The sequence below is a fragment of the Tuber melanosporum genome (genome assembly GCF_000151645.1).
Source record: "Tuber melanosporum whole genome shotgun sequence assembly, scaffold_32, strain Mel28".
In the NCBI taxonomy this organism is placed as follows: Eukaryota; Fungi; Ascomycota; class Pezizomycetes; order Pezizales; family Tuberaceae; genus Tuber; species Tuber melanosporum.
In genome coordinates this window covers 139,321-161,398 of record NW_003298997.1, presented here as the reverse complement: position 1 = coordinate 161,398, position 22,078 = coordinate 139,321, and the positions used below count along the sequence as shown (strand labels likewise).

Genomic DNA, 22,078 nt, shown 5'->3' with positions numbered 1-22,078 from the left:
CATGCAAAGAGGAGAGGGAGATAGAGATCATGTGATGATCAAAACAAAGATATACAACAAAGAAAACAAAGAAACAACAATATATGCAATGCACGACTCTGGAGCTACCGAAGACTTCATCGATAAAGAAATCTGCGACAAATACGGCCTCCACACCAAACAAGCAAAGAAAGCAAGACAAGTCTACCTAGTAGATGGAAAGCCAAGCACTATGGGTCCCATAACCCATACAACGACAGTACCTATGGACATTGACAGCCATAGAGAAACGGCAACCTTCCAGGTGGCAAATCTTAAAAACCATGAGATAATCCTAGGGATGCCATGATTAAGAAAGCACAATCTGACGATCAATTGGAATGAGAATAAAATGATCTTTACCAGCGAACTATGTGTGACACAATGTCTCAATAGTTCACTTGTGGTTTACTCGACACCGATACGAGAAGCGGAAGAAGAAACTTTGCATGCAAAGTTTAACGAGATACGGCAAGATAAGAAAGTCCGGATATGAAGACTGGACCAAGAGGCAAGAGTGCCTACTAAGGGTTCCAAAGGGGCAGCAGGACACGACCTGTATGCCAACGAAGAGATCAAGATACTGGCCAACAGACAAGCAATGATAAAGACAGGAATAGCCATCTGACTACCTGAAGGCACCTATGGACGGATAGCACCCCGCAGTAGTCTAGCAGTCAAACAGCGACTCATGACCATGGCAGGGGTGATCGACGTCGACTATACAGGAGAAGTCAAAGTGGTCCTAGCCAACCTGGCTCAAGAGGACTACCAAGTCCAAAAAGGCAATCGTATTGCACAGTTGATAATCGAAAAAATCAACAATGAGGATCTACACGAAGTAGATCAACTGGAAGGAACTACAAGAGGAGAAAAGGGATTTGGAAGCACTGACCAAAACCAGCCCGATACAACAACAAGAATCGAGATCAAGGAGATCACAGCACAAGCCTTTGGAATGTACTATCGAAGAAGAGATACAACAGGAATTCTCAAATGGACATATGAAGACGAAAAAGCAGTCCTAGCAAAAATCAATATCAGCACAGAGCTAGCAATCCAGGATAAGAAATACCAAAGCAAAAAGGGATGGAAAGAATTGGTTCCAAAAGAATACCATCAATTCACGAACCTAATCCAAGAAGAGGAAGCTACAGGGCTACCACCTCGAAGACCAGGAATCGATCACGAAATTCAGCAGGACAAAGATGAAAAAACAGGAAACACAAAGGAAATTCCCTACAAAACGTTATACCCACTAGGAGAAGCAGAGCTCGAAGAACTTAGGAAGTACATCGAGCAAAACCTAAAGCGAGGATGGATCAGGGACTCTTTCGCATCAGGGGGATCGCTAATACTATTTATCAAGAAGAAAGATGGAAAGATGAGACTCTGCCTAGACAACAGAGCCCTCAATTCGGTTACCAAGAAGGATCGATATCCACTACCCTTGATTGGAGAAGCACTGGATAGACTACAGTCAGCAAAATACTTCACCAAACTTGACATCAAGGATGCATATCACAACATACGCATCAAGGCAGGAGACGAATAGAAGACTACATTCGCCTCAAGATACAGAATGTTCGAATACTTGGTTATGTCCTTTGGGCTAACCAATGCACCAGCTTCATTCCAGAGATGGATCAACAAGGTACTCAATAAGTACCTCAACATATACTGCATCTTATACTTGGACGATGTACTCATATACTCGGAAAACATACGACAACACCAAAAGAACATTAGCAATATCATGGCCGCAATACAAGGATCAGGAATGAAGATCAAACCAACAAAATGCGAATTCCATAAAGAAGAAACGGAATATCTTGGATTTATGATCAATCGCAGTGGGGTCAAGGTCGACACTGTCAAGACAGCAGCTATATGGGATTGGGCAAAACCAAACAGCAAGACAGATGTTCAATGCTTTATGGGATTCTGCAACTTTTATCGAAGATTCATATAGGGGTTTAGCAGGCTTCCAAAACCACTCGATAACCTAACGAAAAAAGACAAGAAATGGGAATGGGGAGAAACGCAACAAAAAGCATATGATGCAATACGAACGCATCTAACATCGGCATCCATATTGGTCCATTTCAACCCAAACCGAAAGACAATGATCAAGACGAACGCCTCAAAATATGTATGCTCAGGCATACTATCGCAACAATGCAACGATAGAAAATGGAGGCCAGTGTCCTATCGATCCAAGACAATGACCCCCACAGAGTGCAACTACGATGTTGCAAACAAAGAACTATTAGCAATAGTTCAAGCGTTAAAAGAATGGAGAAGATACGTTTCGAACAACGACCATCCAGTCCGAGTTCTAACCAACCACAAGAACCTGGTGCCGTTCATGACTACGAAAGAACTGAACGACCACCAGATAAGATGGATGGAACACCTCAGCAAATACAACTTCAAAATCGAATACCGACCAGGCAAAGAGAGTGGAAAACCAGATGCTCTCACAAGGATTGCAAGCGACAAACCACAAACGAAAGAAGACGAAAGAATCAAACAAAAAACACGAACACTATTACCAAAAACCTACTTCGAGGCAATAGAGGTTATCCAATTCACATCAACGCAGGAAAGAGGAATCAAGAACGCAAACGAGAAAGACAAAACAATTCAGACAATAAGAGAAGCCTTGGAGGAAGGAAAAAAAGAGATGAAAGGAATTGCTCTGGGTTTATGCCAATTGAAGGACGGAAATATGTGGTACGACGGAAAACAATGGATCCCGGAAGAAGAGGAGGATAAGGACAAACATCATACGACAACACCACGATATCTGAACGGCAGGACATGGAGGAACGGCGAAAACCACGGAATTCATTACGAGGTCATTCTATTGGCGAGGACTGCGCGAAGACGTCAAACGATATGTCAAAAACTGCGACATATGCCAGAGACCGAAAACGGCAAAACACGCACCATATGGATTACTAAAATCAAACGAAGTCCCCGAACAACCATGGGAAACAATTACTATGGATTTCATCACGGACCTACCAGTATCGGAAAATTGCGATAGCATCCTGGTTGTGATAGATCGTCTGACCAAAATGAGTCATTTCATTCCGGTTAGAAATGATATCAACACGAGGGATTTTATACAAACCTTTATCAGAGAAGTCTTCCGACTTCATGGCCTACCCAAGAATATCATCACCAATCGGAGAACACTATTCACATTGGGACTATGGAAAAAGGTAACTGGAGAAATGGGAATACAAAACAGAATGAGCACAGCTTTCCACCCACAAACGGATGTACAAACGGAACGGGTAAATGCGATACTCGAACAATATTTAAGGACTTACGTCAATTATCAACAAGATGATTGGTACAAGCTGTTATCAATGGCCAGATTCGCATACAATAATGGAAAGCAAGAAACGATCGGCACAACACCATTCTTTGTGAATTACGGACAACATCTACAAAGTCAGACCACATATCATACCATTAATGATGTGATACTGGAGAAAACGGACATGGGAAAACTACACGAAACCTTACAATACGAAATGAGTCAAGCACAACAACGGCAAAAAGAACAATACGATAAGCACTGGAGACCGGATCTGAACATACAACCGGGAGATATGGTATGGCTAATACCATGCAATATCCATACGACACGACTATCAAAGAAATTAGACTACAAGAAAATCGGACCCTTCAGGATATTGGAAAAAGTGGACAGCCGTGCTTATAAACACGACCTTCCCCCCTCAATGCGAATACACAATACATTCCACATCTCACTCCTCGAATTACACAATGACAATAAGTTTCCTTCTCAAACACTTATTCCTCCCCCTCTGATTGAACTCGATGGAGAACCAGAATACGAGCTCGACGAAATAGTCGATTTCCGCTTCTTCCACGGTCACCTCCAATACCGAGCCAAGTGGACAGGATATTCTCCTGAACACGATAAAACTTGGTACTTCACACACAACTTCGAAAACGCACAAGATGCCATCTCAACCTTCCACCAACGATACCCAGGCAAGCCCAGCCCAGGTGACAATCACGTTCAACCAAGACAAAGGCCAGTGAAAAGCTCTCGTGCCATTGCAACCACACGAGGACTGGGGCGATAGCCTCTGCCAAACCACACCCACCAGCCCCGAATACTCATTCATGGGGCCAACCGACAAGGAACTTAAGGAAAGGGAACAACAAGCACAGCATAACGTCATGTCATGGACGGTATGCTACGATAACAGTTGCCAAATACACTTTGGCGACAAAGAAGGCTCGGGATAGTTCCCGAGGGAATGTCGAAAGCGTAGTCCACGCCCGGACCACGTTCTAAAGTATTGGCAACAATGCTTCAGAAATGGGTGCAGAATGTACAGGGCACAGAAAATATCTGCAGGATTCTACCCGCAGAAAGATGGAAGCAGGAAAGAGTTGGAAGGAGAAGATGCCAGAAAGGCATGGGCCGCGAGGACGCGGTCCAGGGAGGGAGGGGCCCAAGACTCCTCCGCAGACACGGAACAGGATGTTAGGAGCCTATACAGACAGATCCGGGGACTCCGAGAACAACTGAGCCAAGCCGAGGCCATAATTTCAGCAAATGACAAAACGATCGCGGAGCTTAGACAGCTGAACAACAATCAGCGGCACATGATTGAAATGGCGAATCTGACTCTCGAATCGGTAAGGGTCAGATGGAGGACGGAAGACAAAAAGTTCCACAAGCTGAGAAGGACCATGCGCTCGGCAGGACGGGAACTATTGAAACTGGGAGAAAAAGCCTGAGGGGACTCAGGCTTAGGAGGAGGGGAGCTAATGTCATGAACATGGCTTAGCAAGGAAAAGGGTTTTTACGTGACGCATAGTTATGAGTCACAGGTATGTTATTGTTTTGCACATATGACCTATTCAGATTATATGATTTATTATGTGTGGGATTTGTGACGCTTTCGCACATGGCTCAAGTATGAGTCATGAGACATGCGCCTGACAAGTATGCCTTGCGAGTGTGCCTTACGGGTAAGCCTTGCGCATATGATTGATGTTTCGCACATGACCTCATTATGAGGTCATGGGTTTCATGCATATGACTCAGTCGAGTCATATGACTTGTTTATTGTATTATGATTAGTTTATGAGTTTTTGCACATGACCTCACTATGAGGTCATGGGTTTTGAGCATGTAATCATTTTGGTCATATGACTAGTCGTTATGATTTGGTTTCGCACATGTGACCACTTTAGGTCACATGACTAAAAGCGGGAAGAACACTATATAAGGAGGCCGATGCGGCCGAGGAAGATAGGTTCTTCACGCTTTGTTCTAAGTACTTTTCCTACTTATTACCTTAACGAATATAAAACACCTTTACGATCGTTATCTTTATTGCAACGTTATCGTTATGCCAAGGAAGGCGCTTTACGAAGAAGAGTTAGAGAAAGCTTACGATAGGCGTTCCCGGTAGAAGACAAGGGTCTTGTACTATCGGTAACGTAGGCAGAGGCCTAAAGCTGTCGTAAGACCAAAGAAGAAGAAGACAGGAAGAGAAGTATTGTTCCCCATCGCCAAGCACTAACTATCCAGAGAGGGATCGTTACAGTCATGTGATCCAAAGTGGTCACATGCATGAAAACAAATCATAACAAATTAATCATATAACCAAAGTAGTCACATGTGTAAAACCTATGACCTCGTACCAAGGTCATATGTAAAAACTCATAAACCAATCATAACATAATAAACAAGTTATATGGCCCAAAGTAGTCACATGCGTAAAACCTATGACCTTATAATCAAGTAATGGGCAAAACATAAATTGTATGTGCAAGGCATCTTTTCCGTCGTCTGGTACGTTCGCGTTATCCGACCGGTCTCACATTTTTAACTCATAATCGAGTCATGTGCAAAACATAACAAATCATAACCAAAACAAGTCATATGACCAAAGTGGTCATATGAGCAAAACAATAATATACCTATGACTCATAATCATGAGTCATGTGAAAAACTTTTCCATGCCAAGCCATGTTCATGACATCTTTACTCAGAAGGGAGAATCATATCTTGTTTGTATTTACTGGGAGCTGCATAGGTCATATTCTCAATAGGAGAGGAGTTGCTGGACTTGGTGGACAGGGGAGTGGAAGTTTAGTCTATATATCTACCGTTTTCTTCTCCAATTTTTTCTTTTCTTTCTTTTACCACCACTACTACCACCACTGCATTTTCAACAGAGGAACATAGAAAGTGGTGAAACAGTTTGACTTTGTGTCCTGTAGCTAGAGAGTTAGACAACCAGGATAGGTTAGATTTTTTTTCTCTGAGATTTTCTTTTCTTGAGATTTGTCTTATATAAAGAGGTTGATTAGCTAGCTAGTTTGGAGATTAAAGGTGATTGTCACAAACATAATTTGGCATGGAAAAGGTTTTCACATAACTCATGATTATGAGTCATAGATATGTTATTGTTTCTCGCATATGACCACTTTAGTCATATGACTTATTTAGGTTATGATTTGTTATATTTCACACATGATCTCGTTATGAGGTCATGGGTTTTGTACATGTGACCACTTTGGTTATATGACTAGTTTGTTATGATTTGGTTTCATGTATGTGACCACTTTGGGTCATATGACTTGTTTATTGTATTATGATTGGTTTATGAGTTTTTGCATATAACCTTACTACCAGGTCATGGGTTTTGCACATGTGACCACTTTAGTCATATGATTAGTTTGTTATGATTTGGTTTCGCATATGTGATTACTTTGGGTCACATGACTTGAGGCGGAAAGAACACTAAATAAGGAGGTTGGTATAGCCGAGGAGGATAGGTTCTTCTGGCTTTGTTCTAAGTACTTTTCCTACTTATTACATTAACGAATATAAAACACCTTGACACTCTTTATCATTATCACGACCTTTATTATCATTATAATAAGAAAGCTCTTCATGAAGAAGAGTTAGAAAAAGCTTACAATAGGCATTCCCGATAGAAGACAAAGGTCTTGTACTATTGGTAATATAGGCAGATGCCTTGTACTATGGTAAGCAGAGAAGAAGAAAGAAAAAGAGAAGTATCTTTCCCCATTGCCAAGAACTAACTATCAGAAGAGGGATGGTTATAGTGATTGCAATTGTAAGGCATTTTCTTATTATTCAAATTTTTCATCAGTAATAGTTGGCAACCAGAAGGTCCCCATCCTGTGAAGTAGATAGACCATTCCGCTAATTTTTTATTTTTCAGTATTCATACTTTATCTATGGTTATTGGATGTATCAAGAAAACTAATTTGAAGTAAAGTCGCCGAATAAAGGTAAATCAATAAAATAAAAATAAAAAATAAAATAAATCCTGAAATTATTTGTACAGTACACTGGTCTTTGAAATGTATTTGATTTGATTTTAAAAGTTTTTTCTTTTTTTTTGAGGGAGGGGGGGGTACAGTCGTGTGCGGAAAGTTTTCGTACCCTCACATGGCAACCGTACAACCACAACCCCCAACCATAAAAATTTCAAAAAAAATGTAAAGAATTCAATTAAAGAAAACATGATAGTATTGCTAGTAGACAATAAGAAAACATTATTACCATTTTGTATGGCCTCCATTTACATCCAGTACAGCTTGCATTCTCTCAGGCATCCTATCTATCTATCCATCCAACTTCTCTTAAGGAATTAAATTCCACTCTTCCTTTGCTGCCTCAAACAATTCAGCTACACTATGAGGCCTTCTTTCCAGTCTGGAGAATCGCTTGGTAAGGGCTCTTTTGAGTAGTGCCCATGTGTTCTCAATTGGATTGAGATCTAATGAGTTGAGTGGCCAAGGGAGTTTTTTGTAACCACAGTCTACTTCCAATTTTCAATTTTCCTCACCACCATGCCAGGAAGCATTGTCTGCAGCAAGGTAGATATTGTCAGAAGGTCTATCCAGACCCTCTATAAAAGGGATAAGGTAAGGCTGGTGGATCTCAGTTGCATATTGGTGAGAGTTTAGGCCAAGTCTGTCTCTTTTACTGGTCCTTTCCTCCTCCCTTCTCTTTCTCACAAGAATTAACTCAATCTTTCCTCCCTTCATCATTGCAGCATATACTCCAATGCTAGTCCTTCCAGACTTAATGCTAGGCTTTAAGTTTTTTTCTTCCTGCTCTTCACCAGGTCTAACTCTGACCTTTCTGCCTGTTGAATTTGAATCATAAACAATAGTAGCTTCATACACAAAAACAACCCAATTCCATTCCCCTTTCCAGTTCCTCCTTCTCTTAGCAAACTCCCTTCTTTTCTCCTTTTGTCCTTTTCTCCAAAAAAGCTTTTTCCTAGGTATCAGAAGCTTAAAACCAGCTTCTAATATGATCTTATCAATAGTGGTTTTACCAAGACCAATATTCGCTTTTTTGGTAATGTTGCATAATGCTAAATGAGGCTCAGCATCGATAACTGACCCCACTATCTTTCTTTTTATGTCAGTAATCTTGGTTGGTCTTCCACCTCTTTTTGCATGGTGGGTATTTCCACCCCTAGATTTAGCTCTTTTAACTACAGACTGAACAGTTGACTTGGATACACCTAAAGACTTAGAAATTTTGTCATATCCCATATCTGTATGTTTATACAGAGTATAAATTTCCTTATTCAGGTCTTCTCTTACTCTTAGGTTATGTGGAGGGGCCATGGTGAGGAGGGTTGTTGTGGTGATGAGGTGTTGTGGGGTTGCACCTCAGGGGTATGAAAACTTTCCAGACTCAACTGTACTGGTCGTTAAAAGTAGTAGTATCATAGTAGTGTAGTGGTATCTCCTCCGGGTCTTGTAGGAGGTATGGATGTTTCATCGACATTGTGATCTTGTGAGAAACAGGTCTGACCTATTCTTCATTCTTATTTTTATTTTTTTCGGAAGCCTTTATTTTGTACTCATTATTGCAATCTGATTCCCGCTGTTTCTTGTCAACCGGACACAGCATTTTATGTCAACCCGATTATACAGTTTCATATTATACAAAACTCTATAATCAGGATCATTTATGGAGGTTTCGCCTCACAAGTAGACACACCCTTAGACATTATGGATCAAAATATCATGATTCCAGAATTTTCTCCAAATCCCCCCCCCCCCACCCCACGGTAGTGTCAAGCCTCGAGTTCTTTTTTTTTCCTTCTTTTTTCACCCACCCAAATATACAAAAGTATAACAGCCTCAACGAGAATGGTCCAAAATGCCCAACCCTCCTTTCCATCCCAAACATCATGATACTCAAGCGTAAATCCCACAAACATCACCGCAGAATAACAAATAAATACCGGTACAAGATCCGCCCTAATCAACCCTCCCCCCCCCCACCCCCGGTATCTCAATTTTATAATTCATGATTCATAACCGCCTCGTCACTGGATCCCAACACGAGTGATGCCTTATGACCACTGCATCATCCTTGCAGAGCCTCATCTTTTGTGATACGGGGGTAGTACTGTACAACTTTAAAGCCTTGAAAAATGTACTGTACCGGTACTGTACTACCGTTACATTCACCGGTGAGTGGGGCAAAAAACAGCATGTGGATCGGTCAGGCTAGCCCTATTCCGCCCCGCTTCCGCGCCTTCGCGAGGTACTATCGTATCGTAAAAGTACTATAGCGGCTTACTTCGCACGCGAAACGAGAAGAAGAAAAAAAACACTTGGATGTCGGTAGTATCGAGGGGTCGGTGTCTGATCGGGCATTGGGGGTGGTGCGGGAATGGGTAAGCTTTTTGGGTTTTTTTATTATTGTTTCTTTCTCTATTTTTTCCTTTGCTGAGATGATTACTAGTGGTGTACTGTACTGTACAAGTATGATACGAGGTTGGGGCTGGGAAGGATTGGTCGGGGTGTCGAGTAACGACATAAATCGCCCCGCCCACTCCGTACTTTCTGTTGAATATTATGCTCATCGGCGTTAAGAAAAATTGAAAAATTGAAATTAATGGCATGGTCTAATATCCTCCTGTGCCAAGACCAATGTACTACTACATTACAGTACCCTACACCGCCGACCTAGCTCTCTTGACCATTCCCCGGACTGCCTGAATCGAATTCCAAAAGGTCGGGAAGTAGAGTAGAGGGAATTGTTTGGCATAGATGCCGGTTTGGTCCGGATCGCTTCTCCGGGTTGTTGTTGGAAGGTCTCGACATGGTTGTTTCCGGTGGAAAACACTTAAATTACAATGAGTGGATTTAGTCTCCGTAGGGGGTTTTGGTGAGGATACCCGTAGAGACTTTTCATTCTCGCCTACCGGTAGGCGGCTATATGCCTGCCCAGGAGGTGCCTCGCCTTTGAATGCTTCTTGGGAGACGACAAATGGTGCTGAGGTGAAATATTTCGAGTGGGACATAGGGCTAAAAGAAAATTAGGCCATCATATGAGACCTATTAGAGTAGGATTGGGAAAAAGGTGTGTATCATCATATGCATAATTATGATGTTTCCATGGTGTGGGAAGAGGATGAAAGGGAGGTCAAAAGTTTTCTTAAGGGACTACCGGTAGTCTACTCGTACTCGTAGTGGAGATTGACATGATTAGGGTACCGGTGTGGAGTTAAGGCATAATTGATAGGGTATGTCCGAGAGTGGTGATGTTTTGCTCTCGGGAATCTCCTGTTTGGCAGTCAACTTACGAGTAGCACGCGGGGATTTCTGCATATACCGGTAAGCCAGGAGAGTTTCTTACTAGTTAGGCAAGTTACAAGCGCCCCTCGATAACAATTGTTTAGATAGCAGCTCTTGCCTATCTCAATCTGGTTTCATCCATCTCCTTCGCTTATTCTGTGTCAGTAAATTTACCCCATACCAATTCGAGCCAAATTTTCCATCTTCTACATATCTCACGCCAGACCAGGAGGTCACAGAGCACATCAAAGTGCACAGACCCAACCCAGTACTCGTAGAGAACACCATCCACAAAAGGGAAGACCCGTCAAACCTCCACACCGGTATCTACCGCTATCATATGGCGAGGAAGAGCTTATCGGCAGCAGCCCGAATGGACCATGGTTGCAAATCCCCGCAGCACGCTTGGGCTAAGGCCGGTGAACCGTAGGATAGCACTTTCGTTACCCCAGCGACCCGTGCGCCGAACCAACTAAATCCGCCTAGTACGAGTACGAGTACTGGCAGCCTCGTACTAGAGTAGTCCCCTGTTTTGCTGATGCGGTGTGTGAGGTCTTGAGGGGAGAATTTCTCCGCGGTTGAGGTGTTGGGACGTGCCGTCTTTCCACAAGCTAGACTAACGGTGCCTCGCCTACCGGATGGTATTCCATTCAGCCCCGGCGCTGGTCTATGATACGGTATGCGGGTTTTTCGTCGGGTTGTTTGGTGTGTGATGCCCTTTTTCGCCTAGAAGTATAAGTTACTCGAGCATTACCCCCAGAATAAAAAGTCTATCCACAAGGTATTAACTTGTTTTGGTAGCACGGCAGTTACTCTCCCCGGCCCTGGCAGCCTTGATGATAGTTATGTCAATATCAACAGCTCGTAATATCAAACATCTCTTAACCTGGTGCTTCTAGTAGTCGAGAAGCGATGGGGGGGCAAGTGCAACTCTTGCAAGTAAGGTGTGCGACGGACTCTTGATCTTGGTGAGTAGGTGAGAACTTGAGGGGTGATTTCGGTTTTTATGGTATGGCGCTGGACAAAATGGTGAGTGACCGGACGAACGGTTCTGCTTCCTGCACTAGTACTCGTACTGTACAGTACTCCTGCCACAGTGGCTCCGGGATAGGCGATATGATACTGCTCTCTGAGTGGCCCAAGGAGTGCACTAGCCAATCATGCCTTCTTCGCCTCACTTACCCTTAACAACAAGGACCAAGGATAAAGGATTGGTAGGGAGCAGGGGTGTTAATGTCGATCTTGGTCGGAATTAGTAGTACTGTACTCGAGTACCGTATTCCCAGCAATCAACTCGCCTGAAAGTACAAGCCTTCTATTTCTCAACAAGAGCCTGGGTGAATCATTCTTTCGATAGATGTATCGAATTGGAGGCTAGGCACCTAATTTATCAACCATTTATGCACCGTACAAATATTTTATCCCTAGCCTTTTGTAACGCCGGGGAACAGACACAATGATGAGGGGCCCTGGCACTTACCTTCCTACATCACAAAGAGCACTTTTTTCTCGGACTCGGGGCCGAATTCCTGATAAGGTGTTTGGCGCGATGCGGCGCGATGTAGAGGTTCTACGGGTACTGCATTTCAGGCTGTACTCGAGTATCGTGTTGTGTGATGAGACACCTTGGTTTATGATGCAATTTGACAAAACCCAGGAACGGAACAGGAGACAAGAGTCTTGGTGGGGCAACGGTCACCGCTTTTAGTTCGCCTCTAGGCTCACAGTAATTCCGGCTACCGTCCTCTACTACGGTATCATGCAATCTGGTACAGTTTGTTACAGCCCGGCTTGAGGTACTCGAGTACCGTACTCGAGTAGGGGGAGAGCAGTGATTGCCCCATCCAAGGCTCTAATACTTCCAAGAGAAAGGTGGGGCTGTTGGCTGAAGTTGCAAAGTGCGGGATGCTGTTACCTTGGAAAATTATCAATGCTACCATAGTGCTTGCACCTTTCTCGCTCCATCGAGCACGATACTGCTCGAGTATGTCGACAATCTCCATACCACTACTCGAGTACCGGCAAGCCACCTCCAGTGCCGGTGGGGCAATTTATTTTTCCAGTTCGAAGTTCGTGAACCGCGAATCTCCTGTTTGAAGCGTACCGAACCGACGCGGTGGGGCTCCCTATTACATTTACTATTGTGTGCCAAATTTCAGCAGCGTTGAATGGTTGGACACTGGAGATACAGTGTTCAACGGGGCACGACGAAAAGCGGAGGATAACGAAAAGGGCCATTTGGGAGGCAAGTGTGAATTGGTCAAAGTAGGGTAACAGGTTAATACCTGTTACCGATCCTTGTTCGTCACCCCCGTAACTCGAGTACAGTAGCGGTAGAGAGCAGATGAAAGGAAAAGAAGGCAGGAAGGAAAATATGGGAAAAAGAAAAACCGTTCGATCCCTTTGATTTTCTACCTACCTACCGGTACGGTAGTGCGGTGCAGTGTTGTGCGGTCCTGTCCCAACCCCCAGCGCAAGTACCGCAATAAGACAAGACAATACAAATGCTCTCTCCGAAGCGTGTCCTGCCTCCTGTCAGCCAGGCGTCTTCCTCATTTTTTAATCTTCCTCGCTACACTACCGGTAGGACAAGTGGGTTCGCGTTTCCGAAGCTCAAGCCTCAAATGCGGGGCTACTAGCGCGAAAGTCAAGGCAAGCAAAGGAGTTTTTGGAGATCCGTGCTGTGCTGTGATCCTTTTATTTATTTATTTTTATTTTCTTTGCTTTTGTTTGTCCTTGCACGCTAGCAGGCGAGCAAGCAAGGGATCAGATCAGTAAACTGCAATATTGGTGCTTTCGATCTATTCCGCGGTTGCGGTCGCTTTCGATTTTGAGTCTGCTTTCGGCGTAGGGTTTGGGTTTGTGGATCTTGGAGGAGGGGGAGAGGAGGAGAGAGGGAGAGGGAGAGGGAGAGAGGGAGAGGGAGGTCAGGTGCTGTTTGCGGAAGTAAGGGTCGTCGGGGTTGGCATTATGTTACGAATGCCGATACTGTGGATGAAGATCGGAAAGGGAAGGGATTGGCATCTTTCTCTTCACCATGTTATTCATTCATTAGAATCTCATCTTTCCCAATGCGGAAAAGATGGGATTTTTGAGAATCGGCATGTTTGGTGGATCCCTGGGACGTTGTGCTAAAATTTGATGTGAGACGGGGGTCTGCCATTCGCTGCCAGGGGGCAGAGCACAGCACAGCGCAGCCCAAGAGAGAAGATTAGATTCGGACCAGCACAGTGCCAATGCAGCGAATGAATGGACTGATTTTTTACCCTACTATGGATTAACCTCTATCCATGGGCTAACTTAGCACCGCCGAGATAAAAAAAAGAGAAAAAGAAGCCAGGACCACTACTGTATTGTACTCGTATGATATGCCCAGGCTACTGTATGTAAGGTGAGTCTGCGGAAGTCTGGACCATCGGCAGGGAGGGAGACACATGCTGCCTCGCCAACGGCTGGGAGGAAGGTGGTCAACATCTCTCCTCTCATGTGCCCTGTAGCAGGCGGGGCTCTCATTTTTTCCTGATGGGGGTCAACATCAATCGCGGTCCTGCTTTATGGCACCGTTTCAAGGTACTCGAGTAGAGTGCAGCGCGAGTGCGATGCCGGTATGCTCTTGGGAACAGAGTACGGTACCGTACTCGAGTATGGACTGCCGGTGCGATATCATGCTATGAATGGAAGGGTGGTATCACACAACATGGCATTCGTTCCGATGCGAATGATTTCCTTTTCTGCCTTTTCCTTTCCCCCTTGTGCATTGCCGCTCCAGTGCGAGTGTTACTCCCTTGCCCACTTTTGCGGGACATGGCTTGGAGGTGTGTTCGTGTTCTGATAGAACGGACGCTGTAGATGTTCAGCCGCAAGGGAAGGAGGTTTGAATTGTACTCCTCTGCACGCTGCACCTATCATGTTGTATGGGGTCTTTGGAGTGAATGGTATCATATGGCGAGCTTGCGTCCGCCTTATCTCCCCTTTCGGTCTACTTGCTTTCACCTTTCGCCCAGTGGATAGGCATGGCCACACCCTTCTTCACTTGCCGACTCTCTTTCCACGGTCGTCTTCTGTTAAGTTATCTCTCCCAAGAATTATCATAGCTTTCGGTTTGTCCGATTTCGCCTGCTATCGTAGCTTACGCGCTAACTACTCGAATACTGTAATAATAGCTAAGGAAAAATAAAATAAAATAATTGATTGCCCCGTCCGGCAAGGCATGTGGAGAAAGAGCGGCCGTCGTTGTGGACGCTGTTGTGGTTTTTGCCAGGTCTTCCCTCACACACGCTGTCCCAATCTCTCTTGACAACCCTTTTTTTCTTCTTTCCTTTTTTCTATTGCTATCATACCTGCTCACCCCCGGATCTTTCATCCTTAGGGGCTGAGGCGGATTCGCCAATCCTGCTCGCCTGTTTTTCACTTGAGAGTGAGTTGAGTTAGTCCTCTTTCGTGCCCATCAACCTGTCAACTGGTGTAAGCAGACTGCCGTAAATATTCGTGCTTTCCACTCCCACTCTCTTTCCCGTCCCCCCCCCCCACACACACCCCCTCCACACACCTCCTGTGCTTTTCTTTTCACTGTTTTTTCTTCCCAACTCATTCAATCTTTTTTTCCCCGATTCTTTTCCATCTCACTTTGTCCGCCCTTCTTCGACTCACTCTCCGAACCTGCTGATGGTTGAGAGGGACAAGTTCTTTTCCTCCCAAGTCTGAACTGCAGATCCGCTGCGAGGAGGAGTATCGGGCCCTTCGGATCCTTCGCCTAGCTTTCGAAAGCGACATAGGCGCGGCAAGTGGCCAGCAAACATGAGGATTCGCATTCGTGAACAGCTCAGTTTATTGGTCGCTCTAACAGCGCTGATAGCGGTTGGTGTCTTGGCCGTTGTAACAGTGAGCTACAATCTCTCCATCCATCCGTAACCCCGCCAAACTAAATCAAACTTTTGACCTGGTGCCCCACAACAATTTCTAATGAGAGCAGTGGGTTCACAATTACCGACTAGTCCGTGAAGTTCGGTCATCGAGATTCTCGCTCACAGCCTCGTTAAAATCTATACAGGTCACCCAGTCAATTGCCCTGCTACACAACACCGTATATGCCATCAGCACTAGGGCCATCTTGCAGAGTTCTTTACGGAGGTACCAGAGGGGGAACAATACTGCGGATAATTGGCTACGGGCCATCGATGACTTGAAAAACTCGGCTAGTGCTAGTATAGGAGGCTTCCCGTATGTCCTGCAGGTGGTGGTCTACGATGAGAACCTTAGCAGCGGCATGGTTGGGGTGCCCGATGGAGCGGTGATCGACGGAATGCAACTTAGTGCTACGAACCCAAACTTTACCGGCAGACTACCGAATGGGACGGAGATAAAGGTTGGGAGCGGGCTGGGTGGCAGAATGGGTCTGTTGAATGTTACGGGGGATAATGCTAATGGGGTTATGCTACCCGCCAACCCGGCCAATGGAAAAATGACCTACCCAATGGTTCTCGCGAATTCATCTGCGGCTTACTACGCCGAGGCTGATGCAAATTTCACTAAAGGACTGCCAGTGAAGGACGGTTTTCCGCATACACTGTACCCTTTTTTGCATGGCAGTCATGCACTTGCTCCGAGCAACGTGTTTACCCCGGAGGATATATATTCTAGAAAGGGGCTGTTGCTGGGTCCGATGAGGGTTAATGAGTCGTTCTACATGCTGTCGTTTACTGTCCCAGTCATCAATAACACTAGCGAGGCGACGTTATTGGGGTTTCTCACCGTCGTACTTAACGCCGGTGTAATACTGGATATTGTTCGGGATACGCGTGGCCTGGGGGCTACGGGTCAAACAATATTGGTTGGTCCGGCTACAATTAACAACAAATGGGAGAATCCCACTCTCTCCGCCACTTCCGAAATGCCGAATACGACCAAAAACGGCCAGTCGGATCACACAAGAACCGTTAGGATGACCAAGAGGAACTCTTTCGATTGGGATGTGGGTTCCCCCGGGTCGACGGCTAGATGGGTGGGAAGGACGTTGGGTCTTCGAAGGAGGGCTCCTCCTGAAGATATAGGAGACTATGAGTTCCGATACTTGCTCCCACCAGGCAGGAATCCGGAGCTGGCGGGGGAGGTTCGTAAGCTGAAGGATTACTCTATGATTGAAAAGGTATACCAGGACGGGATTGGTGTGAATGGACGGGATGGTGATAGTGGTGATGGGGGAGGGAGTAATCTCGACACGAGGAATTCCGAGGACCGGCTTGTTAGCGTTGGGTATGGCTTCCCTGCTTCCGTACCCCCCTCCCTGGCTAACAGATTATAGCTTTTCCATCACGGAAGTCGTCAAGAATCTCGCTGATTGGGCCCTTTTGGTGGAGCAAGACCAAGAGGAAGCCTTTAAGCCGATCTACAAGCTAAGGAATATATTGCTGAGCACCGTCTTCGGGACCTTCGCTGTTGTTATTGTCCTGGTGTGTCCGGTAGCTCACTTTGCCGTCAAGCCTATAACCAGATTGAAGCGCGCAACAGAGAAAAGTAGAGAATTTTCTGATTCTCATCCTACTCGTCTGAGCCCAATACCATTTACACTGAGTGCTGACACCCTTTCCCCAGGCACCCGACCGCCTTCGTATAGCCTCGATAGCGGATCATCCGGCACCATCGATTCCTTTGATCCCGAGGCCAACCTGGAGAATTCGGCAGATAGGGACCGAGGGCGTAACCGGTTTTATGGAATGGGGGAGCTCATGCGGTGCCGGCATCCTAGAAATGATAGTTCTCAGAGCGGGGATGGGAGCGATGATCAGCGAAGACGGGCATTCCGGATCCCCGGCAAAGTGCAGGAAAGGAAACATTTTGTCGATGATGAACTTACCGACTTGACGCGGACGTTTAACGAGATGTCTGAGGAACTTGTGAAGCAATATGTGAATCTCGAGGAGCGGGTCGCCGAGCGGACCAAAGAACTTGAGGAGCAGAAGAAGGTTGCTGAGTCAGCTAACCAGGCTAAGTCACTCTTCGTAGCTAATATCACTCACGAACTGCGGACGCCATTGAACGGTATTTTGGGTATGTGCGCTGTTTCCATGCAGGAGGATGATCTACCAAAGATCAAGCGGTCACTTGGCGTGGTTTATAAAAGTGGGGAATTGCTACTGCATCTTCTCACAGATTTATTGACTTTCTCGAGGAACCAAGTGGGGCACATGGCTATATCGCTGGACGAGAAGGAGTTTCGGATGGCGGAGATATCGGCGCAGATCAAGGCTATATTCGAAACCCAAGCAAATGAGTCTAAGATCGATTTCAGTGTTAGCATTGCCCCAGAGAAGAGGGTTCAGGAGATGGTATTTTGGGGTGATTCGAACAGGATACTCCAGGTTTTGATTAACCTGGTTAGCAATAGTCTTAAGTTCACTCCGTTAGTAAACTCCCGACCTCTTTTTGTTGTGTTGCTGATATTAGAGTAGAGAAAACGGTGCCGTTCATGTTCGGATGAGGCTATTACAAGAGGTGCTTCCCGTCCCCGAGGAATCTACAATACTGCGTGGCAGCTCTAGGACCGGATCCAAGCATGACCACGGGTCAAAAGCTGTCTCCCGGATTAATTCTACTAACACCCCTCGGAATGGGTCACCCGCTGTTAGTAGCCCTCCGCCAACCAGCCAAGCAGCTAGTCCCCCCACCATCGAGAAAGTTGGTGACCATGTTCTTGGGGATGGGCCAGTGCTAGCCCCGCCCCCAAATTCCAAGACATATATGTTCGAATTTCAAGTTGAAGACACAGGCCCTGGCATCCCGGAGAACCTCCACCAAAAGGTCTTTGAGCCGTTCGTTCAAGGTGATCTCCGCCTAAGCAAGAAGTATGGCGGAACGGGCCTCGGCCTAAGCATCTGTGACCAACTCGCAAGATTAATGCAAGGCACTATCGAGCTCAAGAGCCTGGAGAAGGCCGGGACAACTTTCACACTGAAAATTCCTCTAAAACAGGCAAAAGAGTACACCCCAAGCGTCGGCGCCGTCTCGCGATCCAATTCACCAGCTGGTTCCGCCGTCGCAACCTTTGACAAAGCGGTGCCCGAGACGGCATCTGCCAAAAGCGTCCAGAGTGGTGTCTCCTTTGGGAAGAATCACAAACCACGTCTGGTGGGCCTGAGCCAGCCATTCTTCGCCCCCAGCATACCGCCGAACCAGGCGCCCAACCAGGAGCTATCCGAGAGGGCTCTGGACGGCGCGGTATGCGAGCGCGGAGGGGATGAGGACACGGGGAGGGTTCGAGTGCTGGTCGCGGAGGATAACAAGGTCAATCAGGAGGTTGTGCTCAAGATGCTGAGGCTCGAGGAGATTTACGACGTCACAATTGCAAAGGATGGGCAGGAGGCTGTGGACAGGATTAAGGAGGCATTGGATGTTGGGAAACATTTCCAGCTTGTGCTTATGGATATTCAGGTGTTTTTCTCCCCTCCCCACACCCGGTCACTTTAGCAAGTGTTAACAATGAATAAAAGATGCCCAACCTCGACGGCATAGAATCCACGAAAATAATCCGCCACCTAGGCTACGATGCACCGATCGTAGCATTGTCAGCCTTTGCCGAAGAGGGCAATGTTAAAGACTGTAACCACCCCCCCCCCCCCCCCAACCACATAAATGCTAACTTGACTTGCGCAATAACAAAAAAGGCCTGGACGCCGGCATGAACTACTTTCTAGCAAAACCCATCAAGCGGCCCGAACTCAAACAGGTGCTAAAAACTTACTGCCCCACTATAAAAGAAGAGTGTGCGTTTTCCACAGAACAGCATGCTGAGGGGTCCGCTTCTGTGAGGACAACCCCGATGACTACGCCTCCCATGGAGACGGCGGAGAAGATGAGTATTGGGGGGCCGATTGATTGTAGTGGTGGGATTTTAGGAAGGGGGAGGACGTAAGGGGCTGAGTGTATATATGCTCCTCTCTCCCCCTTCGCACACGATTGAGAAGAGATTTTCCTTTTTGCCTTGGGATTTTTCCCCTTTTTTGACCATTTTCGCCCACGCCCGGGCGCCCTTGGGAGCTCTACTGTAATTTTACTCTTTTCCCCTCCTTTTCCCCCTTCTTTTTCTCATTCTGGCGTACTTTCGGCAACTTGCTTTTTTTCGGGGTGTTTCCATTTTTTCCCTTTTTCATTTTCACAATCACTCGGCCCAACGGACGGGGGATTACGTCCTTTCCTTGGGAAAAATCAGGAATAGCTTCGTGGATTTCTTTTGGGATATTATGATAAGTTATGGTATTGGGTATTCATTATTTCTCTCGGTTTAGTAAGTAAAAGGGGAGACTACTTTTTTCTTCTCTTTCCTCCTCCTTTCTCCTCTCCTCTTCTCTTCCCTCATGGTTTTTGGGGAATTTTTCATCTTCCCCCACCACTATCGAAAGGGATGAGTTCGCTAGTTAGACGTACAATACTCGAGCACTATACATACATACCTACAATAGTAATATGGTAGTTCATGGCATGTTATGTTGTGACATGATTATGGGCTCATGGCTGAATTGGTATTATACCTACTATGATACCATTAGGTAGTATGGCACTTGATCAAAACGCTTCGTCCGATGGCCTTTCTATGATACACCGAAAGTATTCATTTTTTAGACTACCCCCCACTCAGATAACATCAATGAATATGAGAATCCATCAAAATTCCATGTTATTGTACGTTATTAAATCCATGGATAACGTAAAGCCCTGGAGAGGGGATACGGGCTAAGAGGGAGATATGTGGTTGCTATGTATAGCATGCCATTTTCCATGGTCTCCAGAACACTATTTTTGAGTTGAGAACTCAATCTCAATTTTTTCTATATTTGTACTTCCATGGGAGCAAGCCCGAGGTGGTTCCCCAGGTGGTGCCCAATTATTTTTAACAAGCTAGAGCGGGGGGGGGGGTCGTCTCTCCTAACACCGATTTTTAGCCAAATTTGGTGTTAAAAACCCATGTCCGACGGAACATTTTGATTGGGTATTCGAGTACTACAGTTACCTCTATGGGCTATAATATCACACCATGACATCGTGTACTGTACAACCGCCAAAAAAAAAAAAAAAAACGGTCGACATCACACCATTCAGTCGAACTCTTTTTTACCGCCCCAGGAAAAAGGTGTTCACGGGCCGACGCCCATAAACATGAAACCCTTTCACCCAGGCCCACAAACCACAGTGAACAGGAAAGCATAGCCCCAGGAGAGAAAATCCGATAACGAAAGATAACTCCAAGACCCCCCCATAAAATGGAGCAAGTGCGTGTGAACAGTGTGAGTTATACCTTGGCTCAAAGCCACAGCACACTTCGCCATATATCGCCCGCCAAAACAGGGCTAAGCCGAGGGGAGGGGTAGCCCTGTTTCGCCGAATACGTAGGCATCCCTCCACGCGCGATTCACCCGGAACTTCAACACCCCCTCCCCGCCGCTACCGGAACGCCACACCCCGCATTGCATTCACCATAACTCTGCTATCATAGCTATAGCCGTAGCTAACTGGCGGCCATTGTAGAGGGGACGGTTTGCGTGGGCGCATGTACCGTATTTCCAATGATGTTATGGGCAGGCTTGGCCGGATCATGTGTGCCCTCACCGGGTCATCGAGGAGGAGGATATATCATTACTATTCTTGTGCGCATGCGTCTGAGGGGGGTTTATGCATGGAGATTGGAAAATGAAAGGGATAAGTCTTGGTATGGGGATGTGCGATAGGGGATATAGTCTAAGTGGGGAGTAGTCTAGGTAATATCTGAGCAGCTGTGACTGGACGCGGAAATCAGTATTTCTGTTTTCAAAGTTTGAGGTGCAAATCTCACTATAAGTATTACTTGATGGTCTAGTCTACCAGTCAGTCAGGTTTACAGTTCCGATTCCGATCTCGGCGGTGAAATGGGATACCATCATGGTATTATAAGGTATTATCAAATGGCTTAGGAGTAACTCATCGGTAGAACCACTCTATATAGCCTCGAGTAAATAGAGCTATTAGGACAACAGTTCATTTCTGACCATCTTAACCTCTCAGTGGGTATCACCCACCCTTATATACCCCGAGAAGATCTAGTGGTTTTCCCCTCTTCGTTACTACAAGTATCATAAACTGAGCTTTTTTTTTTTTTTTTTTTTGAAGAGCTCTTGTAGCAATTCTTGAGAATGTATTCTCAAAGAGAGAGTAGGAAATGAACTTGATAGAGTTGCTCCATCTGCCCACTGGAAGCCCTCCTACCAATAGAGGACTGGGTAGGGGGGAAGGGGAGTTTTGCCTACATACGTATCGGTTCAATCAGATGGCTTTACCTGATGTCTGCTTACATGCGAGAGATGTAAATTTAACTCATTGGAGTGGTCCGCATCACGAAGCCACTACAAGCCAACTGTGATTACTAATCTGGAACATTCCG

General features: G+C 45.8%; 1 protein-coding gene; it reads left to right on the top strand.

Annotated features, from left to right (window-relative positions):
- The first annotated feature begins 15,217 nt into the window (after nucleotides 1–15,217).
- GSTUM_00007138001 (uncharacterized protein) lies at nucleotides 15,218–20,114 on the top strand. XM_002839212.2 has 10 exons: nucleotides 15,218–15,552; nucleotides 15,644–16,052; nucleotides 16,215–16,606; nucleotides 16,733–16,942; nucleotides 16,998–17,184; nucleotides 17,263–18,070; nucleotides 18,120–18,669; nucleotides 18,895–19,098; nucleotides 19,158–19,266; nucleotides 19,332–20,114. The coding sequence occupies exons 1-10, from the start codon at nucleotides 15,469–15,471 to the stop codon at nucleotides 19,577–19,579; spliced, it is 3,201 nt and encodes a 1,066-aa protein (XP_002839258.1). The 5' UTR covers nucleotides 15,218–15,468; the 3' UTR covers nucleotides 19,580–20,114.
- Nucleotides 20,115–22,078: the final 1,964 nt, after the last annotated feature.

Excerpts from the sequence above, each read along its gene's own strand:
- GSTUM_00007138001 (XM_002839212.2), top strand. The coding sequence starts at position 15,469 with ATGAGGATTCGCATTCGTGAACAGCTCAGTTTATTGGTCGCTCTAACA. Across the intron at positions 16,943-16,997 it reads GGTATGGCTTCCCTGCTTCC|AATCTCGCTGATTGGGCCCT; the intron begins GTACCCCCCTCC and ends GAAGTCGTCAAG. Across the intron at positions 17,185-17,262 it reads GAAGCGCGCAACAGAGAAAA|GCACCCGACCGCCTTCGTAT; the intron begins GTAGAGAATTTT and ends CCCTTTCCCCAG.